This window comes from Phycodurus eques, chromosome 1, assembly GCF_024500275.1.
Source record: "Phycodurus eques isolate BA_2022a chromosome 1, UOR_Pequ_1.1, whole genome shotgun sequence".
NCBI classification, from domain to species: Eukaryota; Metazoa; Chordata; class Actinopteri; order Syngnathiformes; family Syngnathidae; genus Phycodurus; species Phycodurus eques.
Window position 1 is genome coordinate 14,109,920 of NC_084525.1, and position 21,914 is coordinate 14,131,833.

The following is a 21,914-nucleotide window of genomic DNA, read 5'->3' on the forward strand; positions in this document are numbered from 1 at the left end:
GTGTGCCATGAGCGCTCTTCAGGTGTGCCGTGGGAAATTATTAAATTTTACTTAATTGCGCAAAAAACTTTTATTTCCAAGAAATAATGTATCTTTATTCATCTATTTATGCCAGTGAGGCATAGTGACAGACAGAACAAAGAAATGCTCTTCTATTAGATGGCAGGAAGTACATACAGTAATTAATGTATCCACTTATTGTGACATTTTTGGTTGTTGTTGTGCCGTGAGATTTTTGAATTGTAAAATATGGGCTGGAAATCACTGCTCTATATTAAGAAAATAGAGTGTGCCATCTTTAACAATAGCCGTCCATAGAGGCGATAAGGCCGAACAATTTTAACCCATTTACAGACATCCTGTGAAATGAATCATTGCTAACCAGGTTATTGTACAATAATGCCAGATAGTGGCATGTCTTGTTCTGAGCGTAACAGGTGCGATAATAAAGTAGGTAAGAAGTGAAGCTGTCAGAAAACAACTTGGAAAGTGGTTGACTGCATAACAACAAGGAGCCATGTTTTCACAGTAATCTGGATCTGTGCCACACTCTTCAGAGTTTTTTGAATAATCGTAATTAGTAGTAGTTTTTTAGTTCACTGACAACAAATATGCTTACAAGCATGTGAACCGATAAGACAGTACACACAAAGCAGAAAATATAGCTTCCCACATTGAAAGAGAGAGATGTTTTTTTAAAACAAATCAACAAAATAGACGGCACGGGGATTAATTGAAGACTCTGAATTGCCTGTAGGTGTGAATGTGAGTCCGAATGGTTGTTTGTTTATATGTGCGCGACCAGTTCAGGGTGTACCCTGCCTCTTGCCCAGAGTCAGCTGGGACAGGCTTCAGCACGCCCGCAACCCTAGTGTGGATAAGCGGTACGGAAGATAAATGAATGAATGAAATCAACAAAATATACGTAATAATCTGAAAAGCATCCTTCAGAGCTCCAGTTTATTGAATGTAGTGGTAAATTGGCACAATCCCTGGTTTGTGGTTGACATGCTTCCATCGTCTGAAATGTGTATGGGGGGGGGGGGAATGATACTTGTGAAGATGAAGCTTTCAAATGCTGCCTCAATCAACACTGTTCCAGTAATAGGCTTATAGGCCCAGGAGAGTTCCCTGCAAACTCCCTTTGTGACTGTTTGCATTTTCTGCCCCTCATCTGCTGAGCCATGTACGATATTTCTCCTCACCTCAACTCTGAGCTGCTGTTTTCAAAACACTCACTTCACCACGACACCAAGTGTGGATGTGTTTATCCTGGAAACAAGGGATGAATGAAACACCGTTTAAGTTGAACATGAACTCTGAGTTGACTTTTTTCAGTTGACATATAGTGTTTGATACTTTACTTCATAATGTTTACGTGTGTGTTGTTGTAGCTGCTATACTGCACACAAATGGAATAAGTTGCCACCAAAAGTGAAGTCAGCCCCAAGTGTCAATATTTTTAAGTCCAGGTTAAAAACTCTTCTTTTTTTCCTCATGCTTATGATTGAGCCTTTTAGAACATTACCACTTTTAAATGATCTTTCTTGCAATGTACGTTTTTTTTTATTCTTTGTTTTTAAATGCTTTTAAGCTGTCTTTTATTTATTTCTTTATTTTCAAATGCTTTTAATAATGTAAAGCACACTGAGTTAGTTACCTTGTGTATGAAATGCACAATATAAATAAATTTGCCTTGCATTGCTTTATTATGCATTCTCTGTATCTTGTCAAACCAACTGTGTCCTGGTAGTTTACACTCCCTCCATTAGGCTTATCTCACTCTCAAGTCGGCTCGGAGGTTCTTGTGCATTGTCCCTCCTGCCCCTCGCACCATTGCAGACAGCAGATGTTTGGCTGCATGGGTGTGCGTGTCTACAAGTGTGTATGCTTGTGTTAGACAATGAGTGGAAGCTCCCCACACCATAAACAGCGGGAAGGCGATTGAAGGTATCAGATGTCAGCAGAGTGCTGTTAGCTCCCCCACCCATTGTTCTTACGCGGGAGATTATTTTCCACCTCAATTTGTGTACGCGTGGGAGTGTGGTAGGAGGCTGTGTGCTTGTCACTGCATTTTTTTGTGAAGAAATAGTTTTAGAATGTCTGACACTCATCCGAGGAGTAAAGAACCTGTGCAGACAGTCACAACATATTGAAGTATTCCTGTTACAAGGATATACAGTATGCTCACCGGTCACAATATTGCAATCTGGCAATCTCGGAAGATACATTGCAAGAGCTATGTCTTCATCAAGAATATAATGCTTAATTTAGATTGAGACGCTGTCAGAGAGATATTAATTTCAATTTAAGGTGATTTCTCAAGTATATTACACTCTCAAGTATAATACAAACCCGCTATCAACGCCCCAAATCAGGAATTCCCCTCTACCGATGTATAATATACACCATGGATTTGTTGGTGTCCATGCTCAAAACATGAAGCATTATCCATATCTTATTGGGTTTTTCAAAGTAATGTTCTGCTCTGTGTGCATGTGCAGACGTTCATGTAGCTACCTCACCATGCATTTCGACTCAAGCTCTGATATTAGCAAAGAGAGAAGACGGTGATCGACTTAAATCAATGCTCAATTATACGTATAACATATAATTTAATCGTACGATTGAAAATAGTACAGTCTTACCGGGCTGTGACTGGTTGGGATGTACAGGAAGGCAGGTACAAATGAGTCAGCATCTAGCGATAGCTGACTCGGGAAAGAGTGGCATTGTCGTTGCGGTGCTTGTTTCCTGGGGAATGCATATTATACACGAATAATTACAGTAATACGAGGTTTTAGTTTGCACAATTGTGCTGCATAATACTGAAATATGTTTTTAATATTTTTATGACCTGATTAAGCTACATGAGTGAGGCAAATAATTAGAAACACGTACACATACACATGAAGTCATAAAACACCCAAATAAGTGATTGCGTGATACAGTACACTTGTCACGTAGGTCTGGCTGGAGGTGTGTTATAGCATAGAGCAGGGATGGGCAACTTAAATGATGGTGGGGGCCACATTTTTTTTGTTAGCGCTGATAGGGGGCCATATGGGACCGCAATTTTCTTGGTCGAGTTTTCGCTTAGCGCAGCCACTTTATCCTATTACATAATATACTTGAATAACTGTCCCGTGGTAATGTTCTCGACATAATTTGATTTATTATAAAATATGGATATTTAGACAAGGCGCCACGGTGGACGACTGGTTAGAGCGTCAGCCTCACAGTTCTGACGACCGGGGTTCAATCCTGTGTGGAGTTTGCATGTTCTCCCCGTGCCTGCGTGGGTTTTCTCCGGGCACTCCGGTTTCCTCCCACATCCCAAAAACATGCATTAATTGGAGACTCTAAATTGCCCGTATGCATGACTATGAGTGCGAATGGTTGATTGTTTCTATGTGCCCTGCGATTGGCTGGCAACCAGTTCAGGGTGTACCGCGCCTCCTGCCCGATGATAGCTGGGATAGGCTCCAGCACGCACGCGACCCTGGTGAGCAGAAGCGGTTCAGAAAATGGATGGATGGATGGATGGATGGATGGATATTCAGACAAATTGTTCTGCAAGCGAATTTCTATAGGTTGGCAATGTGGCAGTTATAGCCATAAATGCAATAATTGGCATTGTAATTTCTTTTGGTGTCTTAGTTCTCGGCCTTGGGTTGCAATTTTTGGTTTTTGGTTTCAGCTAAGAATTTTCATTTCGGTGCATCACTAGTATTTCGTCATCCTCTGTGAACTATAAACCCACGCAGCATGCTCAGCTCCAAGTCAACTCTAAGACAAAATAGACATTATCATGTGTACATTTTAACAACAGAAACTCCCAATTTTACCCTTTTTGCCTCTGCCACAAATATTGATTTATGTGTGAGCAGTTTTTTGATGTCATAAATATATGGAGAGTCCTAAGGAAGATACTTCATAGCTCATTCTACTTAATTCTCTACTTGTCTACATACCTGTAAGTGTGGGCTCTGTTTTTTATTTATCTATTTTTTTATTTTTATTTTTTTTTTACTGCCATGTATGCAACACAATAATTTAGAGTATAGCCTCTCACAGTCAGCTCGGATAAGCAACTGCATACTCACCTGTGAAGCTGTACAGGTTAAGCGCTATGAACCTGAACTGGTTAAGCGCTAGAAAATGGATACATGGCTGGATAAAAATTAGTATTAATCATTAAAATTATTTATATTTACGTTGGATAAACCCCTTGAGATGCAACATCTCATTTGCGAGGGGGTCCTACAATATATCAATCAGTATGCGCAAAATGACAATTGCTAGTTGTTGTTTGTTTTTGATTTACTGCTTTTTATTGCATTAATCACCAATTGAACCTGGAGCTATGGACTTGTGAATGAAATAATTTTGTCTGTCACATCTATTTGGTTCAACCAGATCTACAAATAGAAGAGTAAACTTCATTGTGCTAATTTGCTCTTGTTGAAATCCATCAAGAGGAAAAAAACATGTTTAAAGTCAGAGGTGGCATAAGTACTACTACTCTGTACTTTCTTTTTTTTTGTCCTGTTCGGCTCTTATGTCAAGCAGAATGGAGGATCTGTATCCCTTTTATGCCGGAACAGTTTTACTGTGTCACAGTGGAGTTTTTAAGCTGCCGCTGTGGTTTCTTAGTATTATAATGGATATTTATTGAGAATCCGAGTCGATCAGTCGAACAGAACAAACTTTCTAGAGGTGAGTGAGAAAAGAAGTCAAAAGACAAAGCACTAATTGTAAACAAGATGAGAAAAGTAAATCATTATATATCTAGAACAATGAAACATTAGATATGAGTGTTGTATGGGGTAGTAGTAGTGAGCGAAGGAAAGGACAAAATAGGATAGGACAAGGACTGGAGAGAAAGCATGCAGGACAAGGGTCGTGAACCCGACTGTACAACTGAAGTGTGGTGGGAGTGACTGTGTAAATTATACAAGTGGACAGGAGGAGAGTGTGATTGAGGGGATACCCAAGCAATTTGCATATTCATATTATTATTATTTGTCGCAATAAGTGAGTGGCCCCACACCCAGCGAAAAAGTCCCAGGGGTGTGTGCCTGCGGACACAGGCAAGTGAATTGACACCGTTTCGCATGCACAATGACTGACAGAAGTGTCCTGTGCCTGCACCGCGGTGGCTGATGACCCCACCCAATCAAGAGGCGGGATCGGGCCCAGGAGTCCACCTGAGAGCAGCCCGGCGGACGGGACACGTCCCACACTACTACTACTCTGTACTTAAGTAGAAGTATAGAAACCGGCAAGTCTGAATTAAGAAAGCTCATACGGCAAGTAGAATTACTTCAAAACAGTGACTCCAAGTCCTGGCTGCGGTGTGTGTTGGGTAGTGTTGGGAACAACAAACCGATGCAACCGGATATCTGCTCGGAAAGGCGAGAGATTTGACTGTATCGGTAGCTCACTAGACTATCGATACAAAATCCGCCAGGAATCCTTAGATACATCTGTTGCAGGGCTGTGGAACGGATATCATGAGGCTAGAAATTGGTTGGCTGAGGCTCAGTAGTTTTCATCTCGTAAAACAAGTGCGAGAGGTGTCGCGCTGTGCTCTGCAGGTAACGTTATGTTTGCAACCAAACACAGCAGTGGTGGATTCTAGCGTCACTACTAGTTTAACTACATTTCTCCGCAGCGTCACTATTTCAACGTCAAATAGCCTTTCAGTAGTTTAGCTACTTTCGTGGTCACAGTGATAGCAAAGTACTGTTCCCCCAAACATTGAATGCAACGTCATGTTACGAACCTTATCTCAAGTCCGCCGTCGACACCGGGGCCGACGGCGAAATGTGCGCCGCAGATTGTAAACATGCAGACAATATGGCTAAGGTAGGTACATCTCGGCAATTTCCTTGGACTGGAAGTCAGCAAACTAATGCTTCTTCTCGAGTCCTTGCAGTACACTTATACTTTCATGATGGTACTGTCCGACCCTAAAAAGAAACTTCAGAGAGACCTGCTGACACAACAATCGCCAGTTGAGCTAAGCTAGTCATCATGACTTAAAAGTTAAAAAAGTCAGTCAGCACTCAGCAAGCAGCAAAAAAAAAAAAAAAAAAAAAAAAGAAGCAGTGTGTGCAGTAGGAGTCCGAGCTTGAATGGCAAGGAGTGCAGACACCCCATGGCTCTTTAAATATTGTTGTGCAGTTTGTGGAGAGAAAATCTACAAAACTAATTCTATTTTTGTGGTCCATTTAAATAATGATATTTAAATATTTATATATTGATATTTAAAAACAGAATATATATATATATATATATATATATATATATATATATATATATATATATATATATATATATATATATGTGTATATTTTTTTACAATGCCATAAAGCAACAGCGTTAAGTGGTCTTTTACTGTACATGTTTGAAAATAAGGTTAGACAAATGTCATTTTATAGAATTGGGTTAAGTCAAGGTTCTTTATGATTAGCACATATGCAAATGGTAACTATCAAATTTATTGCTGCACCGAATCGAAATGAGAATCATATCACTCCTATACTGAATCGAATTGTATCGAATCGTTCCACCTGTAAAGATATCGTTTTTGAATCGAATCCCTACCTGTGTATCGACATATTTATCAAATCGGCCTCATGCCAGAGATTCCCAACCCTAGTGTGAGCTCCGTGACATTGGTACACCATTTTTCGTTGATATAGAAGCATACCCCGCCGCATTTACAATGCCAATGTTCAATGTTCTTTAGAATTGGAATTGTTCTTAAAAAGGATGTACAGTGTTCCCTCGCTACTTTGCGCTTCACGTTTTGTTGCTTCAGTGCTTTGCGTTTTTTTCCCAAAATTTTCATTAAAAAAATAAATAAAAAAATACAGCCATATCGGCAGCCATATTGCGGAAAGACGCGTTGTTTCATGTTGGTGCGCGCTAGAGAAGGTTTCCCTGCATGCCAAACAAAGAGATGAGTTGTCTCAGAGGCTTTGTACATGCCTGTACATGCCTGTACTGTACGGGCACTCATACAAGTCGCGTGATTGGTTCCCGGCATGACATCGCCCACTAAGAGCATGAGTGGATTTATCCCGTGAGCTGATTGGCTGCGCATCATCGCAGCCTCACCCAGCATCATCCCTGGTTGTGTCTCGCCACTCTCATCCACGCTGTTGTGTTCGCAATAACTTTTTTTTGTTTAAGCGATCTTTTTTTTTTTATTTGTTAAGCAAGCCGCCGAAGCGCTGTGTCCATGTGAAAGCTTCCTCCAAGGCGCCCAAGAGGAAGAAGAAAATGATGACCATCATTGAAAAAGTGCAACTTTTAGATTTGATCAAAGAGGGCAGAAGTTATGCATCTGTGGCACACCATTATGGCGTGAATGAATCTACAGTGCGGTACATAAAGAAAGAGGAAGCAAACATCCAATGTTGAGGCAATGTTGATGAATGATAATTACTGTATAATAAATGTTAATTACTCGATAAGGTTTTATAATTAAAGATTTAAGTGAATATGTGTACTGTTGTAATCTTTGTCTCAAATATGTACAGTATAAATACTGTTTACATATTTTAAACATTCTGGTACCCACAAACACATCCACGAAAATTCCTAGGTGGGGTGGGCAAATCCTACTTCACGTTTTTTTACCTTTCGCGGGGGGTTCTGGTCCCCATTAACCACGTAAAACGAGGGAACACTCTACTTGAAATATTATGCTCTATAATATCATTATGTCAGTGGCATAAAAAACGTCAATACTTTCTTATCGTGATAGTTTTGGGGAAAATGTATCGTCCTAAAAAAGTTTTTGTTGTGGCAGGCTTAAACAATATATTGAGAGAGAGCAAGAGCAATGGTTAACACAAAAATATTGCACAAATTGTACAAATAAAAATGTGCGATATAGCAGGACCACGAAGCAACAATCGTCATATAGCGAATCTCTGTGATGATAAGTGGCAAGTACTCATTTTTCCAGGGCTGGGACTTTGTTTCCAGACTTATGAAGCCTGGGACTCACATAGTCTAGTGTAAAACTATCTATGGTATAGTACATAGTTAAAATCACGTTGTCGCATGTTGTTGCTTTTTATAAAGCAAGAGTTCGCTAGCATTGGCTTGACTTTTATGCTACGGTATCAAAACCATGTGTTCCCATAACTATGCTAACCTTGTGAACCGAGCAATAAAAAATTCTCAATTAGCTAATGACAGCAGCCGAAAAAATACACCTTACTTGTATGTGTTTAACTTTTCACAGATTAGATGAAAAACTTTTGAATGCCAGAAAATTAGGCTTGCACAAGATACACACAACACATTTTCTACAAATCATTCTTGGAGCTGAGTGGACAACAAACAGTTCTATTAAATAAGGCCATGAAAGTGGAATCTGTAGCTAATCAATCAATCAGTCAAGCTCATAACCGTGTTACCTCTCTCTATTTACGTCTTTCTACGCCGTGTCGTATTCTGCAGAGGTTTTAAAAAGTAACCAGCCTATTTTGACAAAGTAAGGAGTAGAAAACAAAGATATGCTTTCAAAAGTAAGGAGTAAAAATAAAAAGTCATCAGAAAAATAAATACTCAAGTACAGGTACCCGAAAAATCTACTTAAGTACAAGTATTAAACTAAAGTATTTGTACTTAGTTACTTCCCAACACAGAGCTTCAGTTCAGATAAAACTGTTAGGCTAATCCTTCTGAGTCTACCATTGTTTACCAGGCGGTAGGCTACTTACTTCAAGCACTGTAGATGACTGTGCCTTGTAGCAGCCGACTCATTTGTTGACCAACCGCAATCAATTGTATCAGTTTAAACCTTGGCATGATAAATTTGTGACATTACAAATTTGTATCCTTATCGATTTAACTGCCTTGCACAGTGGGGGAGACCATTAATTTACCAATCCACATATTTGGCATTTTTGCTTCTTAATTATTTGATTTTCTTTGCCATTTCACAATATCACTTGTATCATGTATCAGCAAAGTGTTTCTAACTGTAACTTGCGCAGTACCTGAAGGCCATGTATTGACAAAGTTGATGACATGACCGGAGGAAGGGCAGGCTTGCCTTGGCTCCCTGATCCCTTTTAGGAGCTTTCAGATCAATTCCCATCTCCCTCTCGCGTACATGTAGACCTGCATTTCTGCATCCAGTACTTGCTCAGTAATACGATGTGCAGACTAGATAAAAGAGGAGACGTTAGAGGAGCCAGTGTGCCACACAGCAAGCACGAGGTACAGCTTGTTTTGGCTTTGTTGTCATTGCGGTGGCTGTTTGCTAGAAAGCAAGAGGTGAGAATGAGGGAGGAAGTGCAAGCTGTTTGTTTAGGGATTTCACATGCCCATTAGGTGATTGTATTCTTGTTTTGTTGTTGTTGCGTGTGTCACGTGTCTCCTCCATTGGCGACCTTATCTTTTTCCTCTCTGTGTTGTTCCAACTTTTGTAGATACCCTCTTTTCACAGCACTTGCTAATTGGTGCTGTGGTTCAGAGGGCAAAATGATAACAAATAATTGGCAGCTGATGTTTCCAACCGTCAAAAACAGAAAATAGTGGTGATTGGCTAGCTAGCTACTTAATAATATCAGTGATTCTGCCAAAGCACAAATTCTACACTAAACTAGAGCACTTGCTTTGGGTCTCTAGAAAGCATATTTATGCAGTACTTAATGCACTGTCAAGATGGGTCAGTTGGTCCAGCACTTCACTCCTGCCTGAAATGACTCAACAACTATTTAAGGCAAAGAATAAGCCCTTCATTATATTCAACCTGGACTTCAATGTGCAGTTCGATTGGACATACAACCACAAAGACAGCAGTCCTAAATGTGTTGCAGACATTCATATTAAATCTTTTATAAAGTGATTTGATACCTTCTGGAACAGCATTAATGTATGTTAAGCTTATGTTCATTACTGTTTGGTCTGACACCTGTTCTTTTGGTGATGGTCACTTCCGTTTTTGGCACAAGGTGGGCGTGGTTTTCACTGATTGATAATTTTAGAAACCTGTTCACCTGCATGAAGCTCATTGGGACAAAGAGGGTTAATGAGGGTTCCATACCGCTTATTCTCACTGGAGCCTATCCCTGCCGACTCTTGGCGAGAGGCGGGGCACACTCTGAACTGCTCGCCAGCCAATCGCAGGGGAGATATAAACAAACAGCCATTCACACTCACATTCACACTTACGGGCAATTTAGAGTCTTCATTCAATCTACCACGCATGTTTTTGGGATGTGGGAGGAAACTTGATTACCCGGAGCAAACGAACGCAGGCACGGGGAGAACATGCAAACTTCACACAGGGGAGGCCGGATTTGAACCCTGGACCTCAGAACTGTGAGGCAAATGTGCTAACCATGCCCACCATGCCGCCCTGTTCCAGAACATTTAGATGTATCTTGTTACATCAGTTTTGTGTCATTTATTTGAATTTTGTTACATTCTGTTCATCCTTATGTTAAATGAAGACCATAAACTGCATCTTGACTTGCAAATGATTCTGTTTGAACACATCACAATGAGGAGCTTAAATAGGGCGGTATGTAATGGACAGATGTGGAAAAACGATCGACAATGGTAAGAATGACAGAGTTACCTTCAGAAGGAGGTAGACCGGTAACGAAGTCCCGAGCAGTATGGGACCAAGGGCGGCTTGGGATAGGCAATGGACGCAGCAGCCCAGCTGGGGGCAGGTGGGAAGACTTCCCACGGGCACAGACGGAGCAGGCTTGGATGAACTCCCGCGTGTCTTGAACAAGGCTAGGCCACCAGAAATGCTGCCGGATGAACTGAATGGTGCGGGTGATTCCAGGATGACAGGTGAGTTTGGAGGTATGAGCCCACTGAAGAACGTCAGAGCATGCAGAATCTGATACGAACAGGCGGTTTGGAGGCCCAGTCTTGGGATCCGGGTGTGTTTTTTGGGCCTCCTTAAACACCAGTTCGATTTGCCAAGTGGGAGCACCAATGAAGCACGGGGAAGGAAGAATGGGTTCCGGTTTGTCAGGGCTGGTGGGAGGTGAGTAAAGTCGAGATAGGGCATCAGGTTTACCTTTTTTGGAGCCAGGAAGTAAGGAGAGATTGAAATTAAACCTGCTCAAGAAGAGAGCCCAGCGAGCTTGTCAAGGGTTAAGGCGTTTGGCGGAACGCAGGTAAGCGAGGTTCTTGTGGTCGGTCCAAATGATAAATGGTTGTTCAGTCCCCTCCAACCAGTGCCTCCACTCTTCCAAGGCCCATATAATGGCCAGTAGCTCTCAGGTGCCGACATCGTAGTTCCTCTTGGCAGGGGACAGACGACGGGAAAAAAAGGCACAGGGGTGCAGTTTCTGGGTCGTGGGGTCCCACTGCGAGAGGACAGCCCCTGCCCCCGTGTCCGAGGCGTCAACCTCGACCACGAACTGGAGGGAGGGGTCGGGGTGGCGAAGAATGGGCGCACTGGTGAAGAGGATCTTGAGTCGGTTGAATGCTTGGGATGCTGCCAGGGTCCAATGAAAGAGGGAGCTGGCGGATATGAGGCTAGTGAGTGGAATAGCAACCTTGCTGTAATCACGGGTAAACCGACGGTAGAAATTGGCGAAACCAAGGAAACGTTGTAGTTCTTTGCGGGTGGTGGGAGTGGGCCAGTTAACGACTGCTTAGATCTTGGCAGGGTCGGGTTGTAGTTGACCTTTGGAGATGACGTAGCCCAGAAGGTGTACGGAGGAGAGGTGGAATTCGCACTTTTCAGGTTTACCATATAGCCGGTTTTCAAGGAAACGCTGAATGACTTGGCGTACATGGAGGCGGTGTTCTTCGGGGGAGCGGGAGAAAATGAGGATGTCATCAAGGTATACAAATACGAACCGGTTGAGCATGTCAGGGAGGACGTCAGTAATAAATGTCTGGAAAACTGCAGGGGCGTTGGTTAAACCGAATGGCATGACCAGATACTCAAAGTGTCTGAGAGGGGTATTGAAGGCGGTCTTCCATTCGTCCCCCTCTCTGATACGGATGAGGTGGTAGGCGTTCCGTAGATCCAATTTGGTAAATACCTGGGCGTCACAGAGGGGTTCAAACGAGTGGTCGATGAGCGGAAGCAGAGATTTATTCTTCACGGTGATATCATTGAGACCACAGAATTCAATACATGGGAGGAGAGTGGTGTCTTTCTTTGCAACAAAAAAGAAGCCGGCCCCAAATGGAGAAGAGGAAGGTCGATTGAGTCCGGAAGCCAGAGAGTCATGGATTTAGTCCTCCATAGCCCTCTTCTCAGGTCGGGAAAGGTTGTAGAGACGGAAGGAAGGACGAGGGGCCCCCGGCAGCAGATTAATAGCACAGTTATACGGTCGGTGGGGTGGTAGAGAAATGGCCAGGTCTTTATGAAATACCGGAGAGAGATTATGATATTCTCCAGGGACTCCGGAGAGGTCAACGAGCATGGAAGAGGGTGGTGGTGTACCAGAAGGAGGTATAGCTGAGAGCAGGCAGTGGCAGTGAGGGCTCCATCTGGTGATGGCTAAGTGTGTCCAGTCTATGGTGGGGTTATGTCTTTTAAGGCAGGGAATTCCAAGTACTAATGGGGTATCAGGAGAAAAGGGATAACAAAAAGGGAAATGTTTTCGCTGTGATTTCCTGAAATAAGCAAGGTGAATGGCACAGTTTGATGGGTAACAGAGGAGATGATGCGGCCATCCAGGGCTGTGACCTTCTTCGGAGACAGAAGCAGTTGGAATTTGGAGCTGGTCAATTATGACTTCATGAATGAAATTGTCATCGGCACCAGAATCAATCAGGGCAGAGATGGGGGTGTTAAGAGCCGAAACTATAATGCAAGCGGGAACGGTCATGCGAGAACCTGTTGTGTGAAGGAGTGTAGGGATTCCGTGAGTTCTTGGAGAGTATTTTCTTGTTTTCCTATGTGGGCTCCTTGGAGAGTGAGTGTGTTCATCAGTGCCTCCGGAGTTGCCGAAGTATTCTGACACGAATAGAGAGTGGCTGGATACAAGAGCAGGCAGATTTGAAAGGATGAATAGTTTATTGATGAAAGGTAATGGCGGTGGTCCCAGGTGGGTTGGCAGGCGGCGGTGTGGACAGGTGGCAGGGAGTGGTGAGGACAGGCGGCTGGCTTGGCGGCAGGAATTACGTGGATCAGGAACACGGGTGGAGGGGGAAACACACTGGAACAAGGAGACACGGGAGTCAAAAAGGGAACGAGGAATAGGGTGACGTATGGGAGGTAAATGGGCCCTGGTACCACTGAAAGTAACTGCAATACTTCGGCGAATTTTTCCTGGAACAGGCAGGTTTATATACTGGTGGTGATAAGGCTGATTGGAGACAGGTGCTGAAAACAGAGAAGGGAGGGGAGAGAGAGAGAGAGAACACAGAGCGCCCTCCCGGCTACAACTTTAGGTAGCACTGATGGTTTTCAACATCGAACATTTGGGAAAGTACAAGTGCAAAATGAAGTTTGAAGTGATGGAATTGGAAGTGTTCGTGGAAGAGGCAAACACACATATTATACTGAGTTATAGCAAATAAATATTTATAATAGTTTTTTTCATGTTAACTTTCCCCGAGTGTGTGGCAGTTCCCATCCTGCTTAACATTGTCTTTAAAACTTGGGATAGCACACCCACAAAGCTGCTCTGGAAGAAATCAGCACTAATTGTCAAATGTTAATGAATTTTGTCATCGGTGATCAGTCCTTCTTATGACTGCCAAATAAGTCATTCATTCATTCATCTTCCATTCCGCTTATCCTCACTAGGGACACGGGCGTGCTGGAGCCTATCCCAGCTGACACTGGGCGAGAGGTGGGGTCCACTCTGAACTGGTCGCCAGCCAGGGCACATATAAACAAAAAAACGTTTGCACTCACATTCACACCTACTGGCAATTCAAAATCTTCAATTAACCTACCTTGCATGTTTTTGGGATGTGGGAGGAAACCAGAGTATCTGGAGAAAACCCACGCAGGCACGGGGAGAACATGCAAACTCCACACAGGCGATGCTGGATTTTAACCCGGGTCTTCAGAACTGGGAGGCAGATGTGCTAAGCAGTTGTCCTCCATTCCACCTTTTCCTGCTTCTATTTTTTTCAATTACTTACTACATTACATTGGTTGTTTTTATACCTCCAAGATGGAAAATGCATTTCATTTTTCAGGTTTGACATTTATTTTCATGATGTTCATCCATTTACAAGGAAAAAAACATTAAATTGTGTGGAAGAAACAAAGAGCTAAACATTAAAAAGAAGAAAAAAAAAACTCTCAGCTGAGTTTGGTGGAATTTCAGAAGTCTTGCATTTATGCGAATTGTGGCTGGTTTATGAAAGAATGTTCCCACTGATGATTGTTGTTTGTTGATCAGAACTGGTGTAAGGATTATGACACAGTCATGGTTTCCCAGGATTTGAAGCGAAAGATGATCCAAATGGGTTTTAAGGACACAAGCCGCAATGTTATGTTAGCCGGGTTTACATGAACTTTTTTGAAATTCTGATTGAAATCATTCCGATTGAAGATCGCAGGTCAACTCTTTATATCTGACCTTATCTATTCCGATCTGGTGTTTACATGGGCCACTACATTAATTATTAATTAACAGCTGTTTTTCCGACGCTCAGATCTATGTAAATATCACATGATGTGAGACCACTTTTATTAAAGCAACGGCTTGTTAAGAACAACTTACAAGTACTTTAAAAAGCTATTGTTAGGATAGCCCTCCTCCAAGCACATATTTTAGATAGGTTCAGGTCTGAGTCTTACTTGTTTACTGTTGTAAACCTTCTACTGCTATGCCCTTGAATTTCTCTATCTATGCACCCCAAGCTTGCTCAGCTAGAAAAAAAAACAGTTAAGACCATTGAGTCACACATAGAAAAAGTGCTGAGACATTGTTAGACTGTGTCACATCCCTGCGAGGGTGTAGACCAAGACAGGATAAAAGGAGGGAATAAACTAGGGGGCGACAGACACTCTCCAGCCACTGTGCAGTCTGTCTCCCAGAACTGTGATATCAACTCTTCTGGCATTAAACATACTTAACTGAGACAATACAGTCTTCTGATATTTAATGTTAATGCTTGTACAGCAGAAATTAAAGAAAAAGATCTAGCGGAAGTTCAGACGGAACTTCACGCGGTATCGTAGACCAGCTCTGTCTGGAAGCCGCCATTTTTTCCCCAGCGTGTAAAACAACATCACTGCGCATTTCTGTCAACACAGAGCATGCACAGACAGAAAACAGGCTCACTCTTCCAATTGAACTGTTTACATGACTTAATCGGTTTAGGCAAAGGAATATTCTACCCATGTAAAACCGAATGAAATTCAATTCAGTTTCAGCCTGTTTCTTCCGACGGAAGTGTTTATATACTGCATTTTCATTCGGTTTTGGGTTTCTAACCTGATTCTAATAGGAACACAAGGCTCCATGTAAACCCGCCAATTGAAAGCAAAGCAAATGAGTTCAAAAGAAGTCAGAAAGTACTATATCGCTCAAATGCATCAACATGACTGTGGAGTCATTTATGATTAATCTGTACCAAGTTTTCTCCCTGAACAAATACTTTTTTATATCCACTGTCTCTATGGCTCATTTAAAAACATTAAAAGAAACGGACAATGCGAACAACAGTTGTTTGCTAATTATGTGATGACGTAACACTGTGAGGAAGCTTAGCGGTTTGTAGTTGTCAATATTCTACAATATAAGCACACTAGAATTATTCATCTCTTTTGAGCCCTCAACTATGGGGAATAGCCTGAAATAACAGCTCCACTCTTGCCTCAGCAGACGGCTTCATTAGATCTCGCCAAGCCTCTGAAATATCTCCCACTATGGGACCACCCAGTCCTACCAGTCAAACTCCCAGACAACTTCACTTTCATCTTGTGCCGCTAAAGTGAATACAAAACGGTTATGATGATCCTTCATGTTTTTTTGCTTTCATGTGAGGGATTTGTTTTGTATCTGTCTTGTCTAGTAAATGGCCTCAATTCAACGCAAGCACAATTAAAAAAAACAATCAAGGTAGAAAAGCCAATAAGAGAATCACACTGACTCTTAACACTTGGGTCTTGTACCAAACATGAGCTTTTTTTGCTAATCTCCCATAGAATACACTGATGCTGTCCAAGTGGCTGGGATAATTTCTCATTTGGTTACAGTAAATCTTGGGGAGACAGTCTAGTCATGCCTTTCTACCCCCTGTTAAGATGAGCTGTCCATGACTTAGACTGTCGTAAATGGGGGCTACATTGTGTTTTTGTGTGCTTCCATACATCTGTACTGCACACATGGTTCATTCTGCCACCTGGCCTGCCATCTCATCTCACAATAGCCCATACATGTCTCCATTGTTTTGTATGGTGTCAGTTTCTTTCAATAAAGTGAAAATGCTTAGTCTCATTGACCCAGTGGAGCAGCATCCCAAGTGAAGCAGTATCTGTATTTATGTATACTACTGCCCCCAGGGGGCCAAGGCTCACACACTAGAAGGAGCAATATCCATTAAATTGAAGAACAAATGTGGCCAAAACTATTTAATTCTTTGCATTCTATTTAATTATGTAATTACTGTATATGTTTTTTATAAAGTATTATACACGAGACTTTTTCCTTATTCAAACACACATTACAAAATCTTTCTCAGGTTTTTTGGGAGGCTGGAACAGATTAATGGCCTTTTCATCTATTTCAATAGAGATACACGTTTTGAGTTATGATCGTGGTCACAAAACGAATAAACTAGTATCTCAGGGTACCACTGTACTGTAAAACAAGATTAGGATGTGGTCATCGCTAGAGGTGATTTATTTTATTGTGGGATTGAGCAGGCTGCCTTTTCCTGGGATGATGTGAGCCGGTTATTTCCCCCCCCAACACTCATTTAGTAGCAATAATAGCTTGTTGAACACCCCTCCTTGAGCCGTCAGCTTTCAATGGTGGAGAGGTTTCTGTGACCCAGTGATCCTAGGAGCTAAGTTGTCTGGGGCTTTATGGCCCTGGCAGGGTCACCCATGGCAAACCTACGGGAAGGACCACTAAAAAACCCACTATGAGTCGGTGGGGAGAATACTTGGAAGACCTCCTCAATTCCACCGACAGGCCTTCCCATGAGGAAGCAGAGTCTGGGGTCTCTGAGGCGGGCTCTCCTATTTCTGGGGTTGAGGTCACCGAGGTGGTTAAAAAGCTCCTTGGTGGCAAGGCCCGGGGGTGGATGAGATTCGCCCGGAGTTCCTAAAGGCTCTGGATGTTGTGGGGCTGTCCTGGTTGACATGCCTCTGGAACATCGCGTGGACATCGGGGACAGTGCCTCTGGATTGGAAGACTGAGGTGGTGGTCCCCTTTTTTAAGAAGGGGGGCCGGAGGGTGTGTTCCAACTACAAGGGGATCACTCTCCTCAGCCTCCCTGGTAAGGTCTATTCAGGGGTGCTGGAGAGGAGGGTCAATCGGGAAGTTGAATCTCGGATTCAGGAGGAGCAGTGTGGTTTTCGTCCTGGCCGTGGAACAGTGGACCAGCTCTACACCCTTGGCAGGACTTTTGTGAACTTGGAAAAGGCATTCGACTGTGTCCCTCAGGGAGTCCCGTGGGGGGTGCTTTGGGAGTATGGGGTACCGAACCCACTGATATGGGCTAAACAGTCCCTGTGCGACCAGTGTCAGTGTTTGGTCTGCATTGCCGGCAGTAAATCGGATTAGTTTCCAGTGAGGGTTGGACTCCGCCAAGGCTGCCCTTTGTCACCAATTGTGTTCATATATTTTATGGACAGAATTTCTAGGCGCAGCTGAGCCGTAGCCAAGGCGTAGAGGGGGTCCGGTTTGGTGGCCTCAGGATTGCATCTCTGCTTTTTGCAGATGATGTGGTTGTGTGGGCTTCATCAAGCTATAATCTCCAACTCTCACTGGAGCGTTTCGCAGCCGAGTGTGAAGCAGTCCGGATGAAAATCAGCACCTCCAAATCTGAGACCATGGTCCTCAGTCGGAAAATGGTGTAGTGCCCTTTCCGCGTCAGGGATGAGATCCTGCCCCAAGTGGAGGAGTTCAAGTATCTCGGGGTCTTGTTCACGAGTGAGGGAAGAATGGAAAGGGAGATTGACAGGTGGATGGCAAAACAAAACCTTCACATGACAGGAAATCACTTTTTTTTTCAACCCTCCTTACCCTTCCCCTCGACTTTAATTGTAGTAATTTATTGGCACCTACGTAACTTAATTTTGTTTTATTCATCTTCAGGTACCACACGCGCCCCACGAGACGGAGAGGTGCAAGGGGTGGATTACAACTTTCTATCAGTGGAGGACTTCCTAGAACTTGAAGAGAGTGGCACACTGCTCGAAATTGGAACGTATGAGGGTGAGGATGACTATGATAATGATCATGACTGACATGCTGTGTAACTCGGGCAGGTGTTCTGATTCATCCCAGTAAGAAAAAGCACAGCAATAATCCAAATGAACGTTCCCTACATGTGGGTGGACTGTAAAATTGGACATTTCAGATTAGACTTGATTGCAGGACCAGGGTCACGCTACATCTGTCCCTCTCAGTCTGATTAGGACAATGTTTTCCAATGCTCTAAATCTCATACTTGAACAAAAACCTGTGTGGATGTATAAAGGTGCCGCATGTGGGGAAGTGTGTATGTAGTATAAATAAGTGTATATCTATGTGGAAGGCTTTGTGATGAATGTTATAGAATGAATGAGACTAGAATGAGAATGTTATAACACTAATCTGCTTGGCAGCGGTCCACATCTCTGTGTTGGCACGTTTTTCCCTTTCACACAATGTCACACACCTGTCCATAGGAGTCTGTGACCAGAGAACTGAGGACGACTGGCTTCATTCATAACTAACTGAGATGATAACGCATGTTGCTGTCGTGTGTGATGTTTAATTCAAGCAGTTGAAATATATATATATATTTTAAAATTTTTATTTAACCCCCTTTCATTCATTTTGTAATTTTTCTTTATATTAACTAAATATTTCATGTTAAAAAAAAGAAATGCTGCTGTGTGTAACTGGTTAACAAAAGTAAGATAATATTAACATGCTTTTATGTTGTAATGTTCGAAACTAGCTAACTTGTTGAAAACTAGCAATAAAATAAACTCGATGAATTTGTTTAATAAGATTGAGCAAATTTGTTTGTTATACAAAATTACATCTGTTCTGAAAACGAGAGCTCATGATGCCATGTACGCTCCCTGGCATTAACATTAGCAATACCTACCCAATCGCAATCCATAAAAGGAGTTTTATCATAAACTGTCTTTACAAAGACAATAATGCTTAATTTTGATAGACACTGCCAGAGATGTATTAATTTCATACTTTATTTGTTATTGTGTTGGTAGTTTTCAGTGTTATAGAACCTACACCGCATCATATATACATAATGGTGTATACTAGTATTTTGATTACTTTGTTTAAATATAAACTTGATATTTCTGAGTATGATGCAGTTCTGCACTGCAAATTACAATGACAGTAATAAATACAGTGTTAAGTGAATATATGTCTGAGTCAGTCAAATCTGAATAATATTGTCTTTGTTAAGGCTTTTTAAATAATAGCATACAGGGAATTGTTTTATCAAGCACAGTTATTTTTAGACTTTCATTTTTTACTTCATTGGGCGCCGTTGCTCCAATCTACCATGATTACCACAGTAATGTTTGACTGAAGTTCACCAATCAAACGACACAGGAAAGTCACATGTCGGCACACAAAGTCTTCTATTGGGCGTCGCGGACCAATCAAAGTGAGTCGTGACAGCCTGGCGCGATTCATGTTTACATTACACAGTACGAAAAACAACAGCAGTGTAGTTTTGTCACTGCCCAAACTTGGAAATTTCAGCCTACTTCTAACTTGAGAAATCACCTTGCGAACTTTAGAAATCACCTTGTGGTAAGTTACAGATGTTTTTGCTGTTGTTTTAGCTGTGCATATGGCAACATTAGGACTATTTTATGGTCACAAGTAACTGTAAAACACACCTTGTTTCTCTCTCTCGCTCTCTCTCTCTCCCTCTCTCTCTCGCTCTCTTTCTCTCTTTCTCTCTCACACACACACGCACACACACGCACACACACACACACACACACACTTTATCAATAAGTCTGGTCCGCAAACAGTTTCTTCATTCAGTCATTTTAGTGGATAAAGCAAATAATGTTTCTGTAAGGCCCTATGCATGTGTTTTGTTTTGTTTTTTCCAATTTTACAATGCTGGCAGGGGTGTGTGGACTCCCATTGAACATGAGTTTGAATGTGATCTGTTACTTCTGAACACATGCCAGTTATAAGAGGGACTGCATCCTTGTGCAACCAGATCTTATTTATTTAAACTTTATTTAAACAGGTAAAAGACCAGCTAAAACATAACATCTCTATTGCAATGGGGACCTGGCCAAGAAGGCAGCAAGTTAAACGTCATGTCCAAGTCAATCACATTCAAGTTTATTTCTGTTTATTTTTACCTCCACTCTCAAAAACATAAAAAGAAATCTGTTGAGTTGCACAAATTTAATTTTATAAGATGTTCATGCTCTGATTTAAAAAAAAAAATACATCAGAAGAAGAACTCACTAAATTACTCAGTACTTGTAGTTTTTTCTCTGAGTACTTTCTTACTCTTACAGTACTCAAGTAATTATTCATCCATCCATCCATTTTCTACCGCTTATCCGAGGTCGGGTCGCGGGGGCAGTAGCTTTAGCAGGGACGCCCAGACTTCTCTCTCCGCAGCCACTTCATCCAGCTCGTCCAGGGCTATCCCGAGGCATTCCCAGGCCATCCGGGCGACATAGTCTTTCCAGCGTGTCCTGGGTCGTCACCGTGGTCTCCTCCCAGTGGGACGTGCCCAGAACACCTCACCACGGACGCGCCCAGGAGGCATCCTAATCAGATGACCGAGCCACCTCATCTGACTCCTCTCAATGCGGTGGAGCAGCAGCTCTACTCTGAGCCCCTCCCGGAAGACCGAGCTCCTCACCCTATCTCTAAGGCAGGAATGTCAAACGTACAGCCCGCCAGCCAGAACCCGGCCTATCAGGGGGTCTAATCCGGCCCGCGGGCAGTGTTCTACCCAACACTCAAGTTTTAGTTCATTTATATGTAAAAACTCTTATTTTGAAACTCATGCTTTTATTTTGACACAAGTACAATACAACCGGAAGTGCTGTCAGTCGCGTGATATGACATGCACGAAGCTGAGAGAGAGAAAAAAGATTGGCGCACTGGGGCACACCTCCAATCAATATGGAGTGAGAGAGTGAGACTTTGTGTGAAGCAATGCCAATATACAGTATGTATCATATAATTTCCTGTTTGTTCAGTAATTTCATGTGCAAATCTGCACATGTGCAGTTAAAAATGAGTTTGTGAAGTTAATTGAGACATGGGTTTGTCAAAGCCCAGATAAATATGGTTAGGATAATGTCAGACAAACAATTCATGAGAGTGACTCGCTGTGGTGGCGACCCCATGACAAGGAAAAGCTGGAAGTCACTACTTTAGTGAGATGTAAGCTACAAGATAATTTGATAATTTGATAATTGTGCAGACTAATGCTAACCTCATATACTATAGATTCAATGTTTGTGGTTTCAGCTTTTTATGAGGGTGACTATTAAATTAGCAGCTAATTTAAGTTTCGATTTTGCATTTACTGTGGATATGTACGTCCTTAATAGACATAGCAAATACATTTATTTTGTCTTCATGTTTTAGTTACACTGTCAATCTGTCTGAATACATTTACAAGGCAGAAGGATAACTGCACTTTCATTCTAAAAAGTTCCCACTTTAGTTTGTATGGTGTAATGAGTCAGTTTAGCCTTTCAAGATTTCCAGATGGATGTGTAAGTTTATGTAAATATGTTGTTTTAT

The 21,914-nt window shown here is 42.2% G+C and overlaps 1 protein-coding gene across 12 annotated transcripts in view; it reads left to right on the forward strand.

Annotated features, from left to right (window-relative positions):
* The window catches only part of LOC133403748 (membrane-associated guanylate kinase, WW and PDZ domain-containing protein 1-like), a 126,536-nt gene that overhangs the window by 40,225 nt on the left and 64,397 nt on the right, over nucleotides 1-21,914 (forward strand). For all 12 annotated transcript variants that reach the window (XM_061678944.1, XM_061678960.1, XM_061678952.1 and 9 more), the window contains exon 3: nucleotides 18,249-18,368. In XM_061678944.1, coding sequence (XP_061534928.1) covers nucleotides 18,249-18,368 — 120 coding nt within the window. The remainder of the gene's footprint in view (nucleotides 1-18,248; nucleotides 18,369-21,914) is intronic.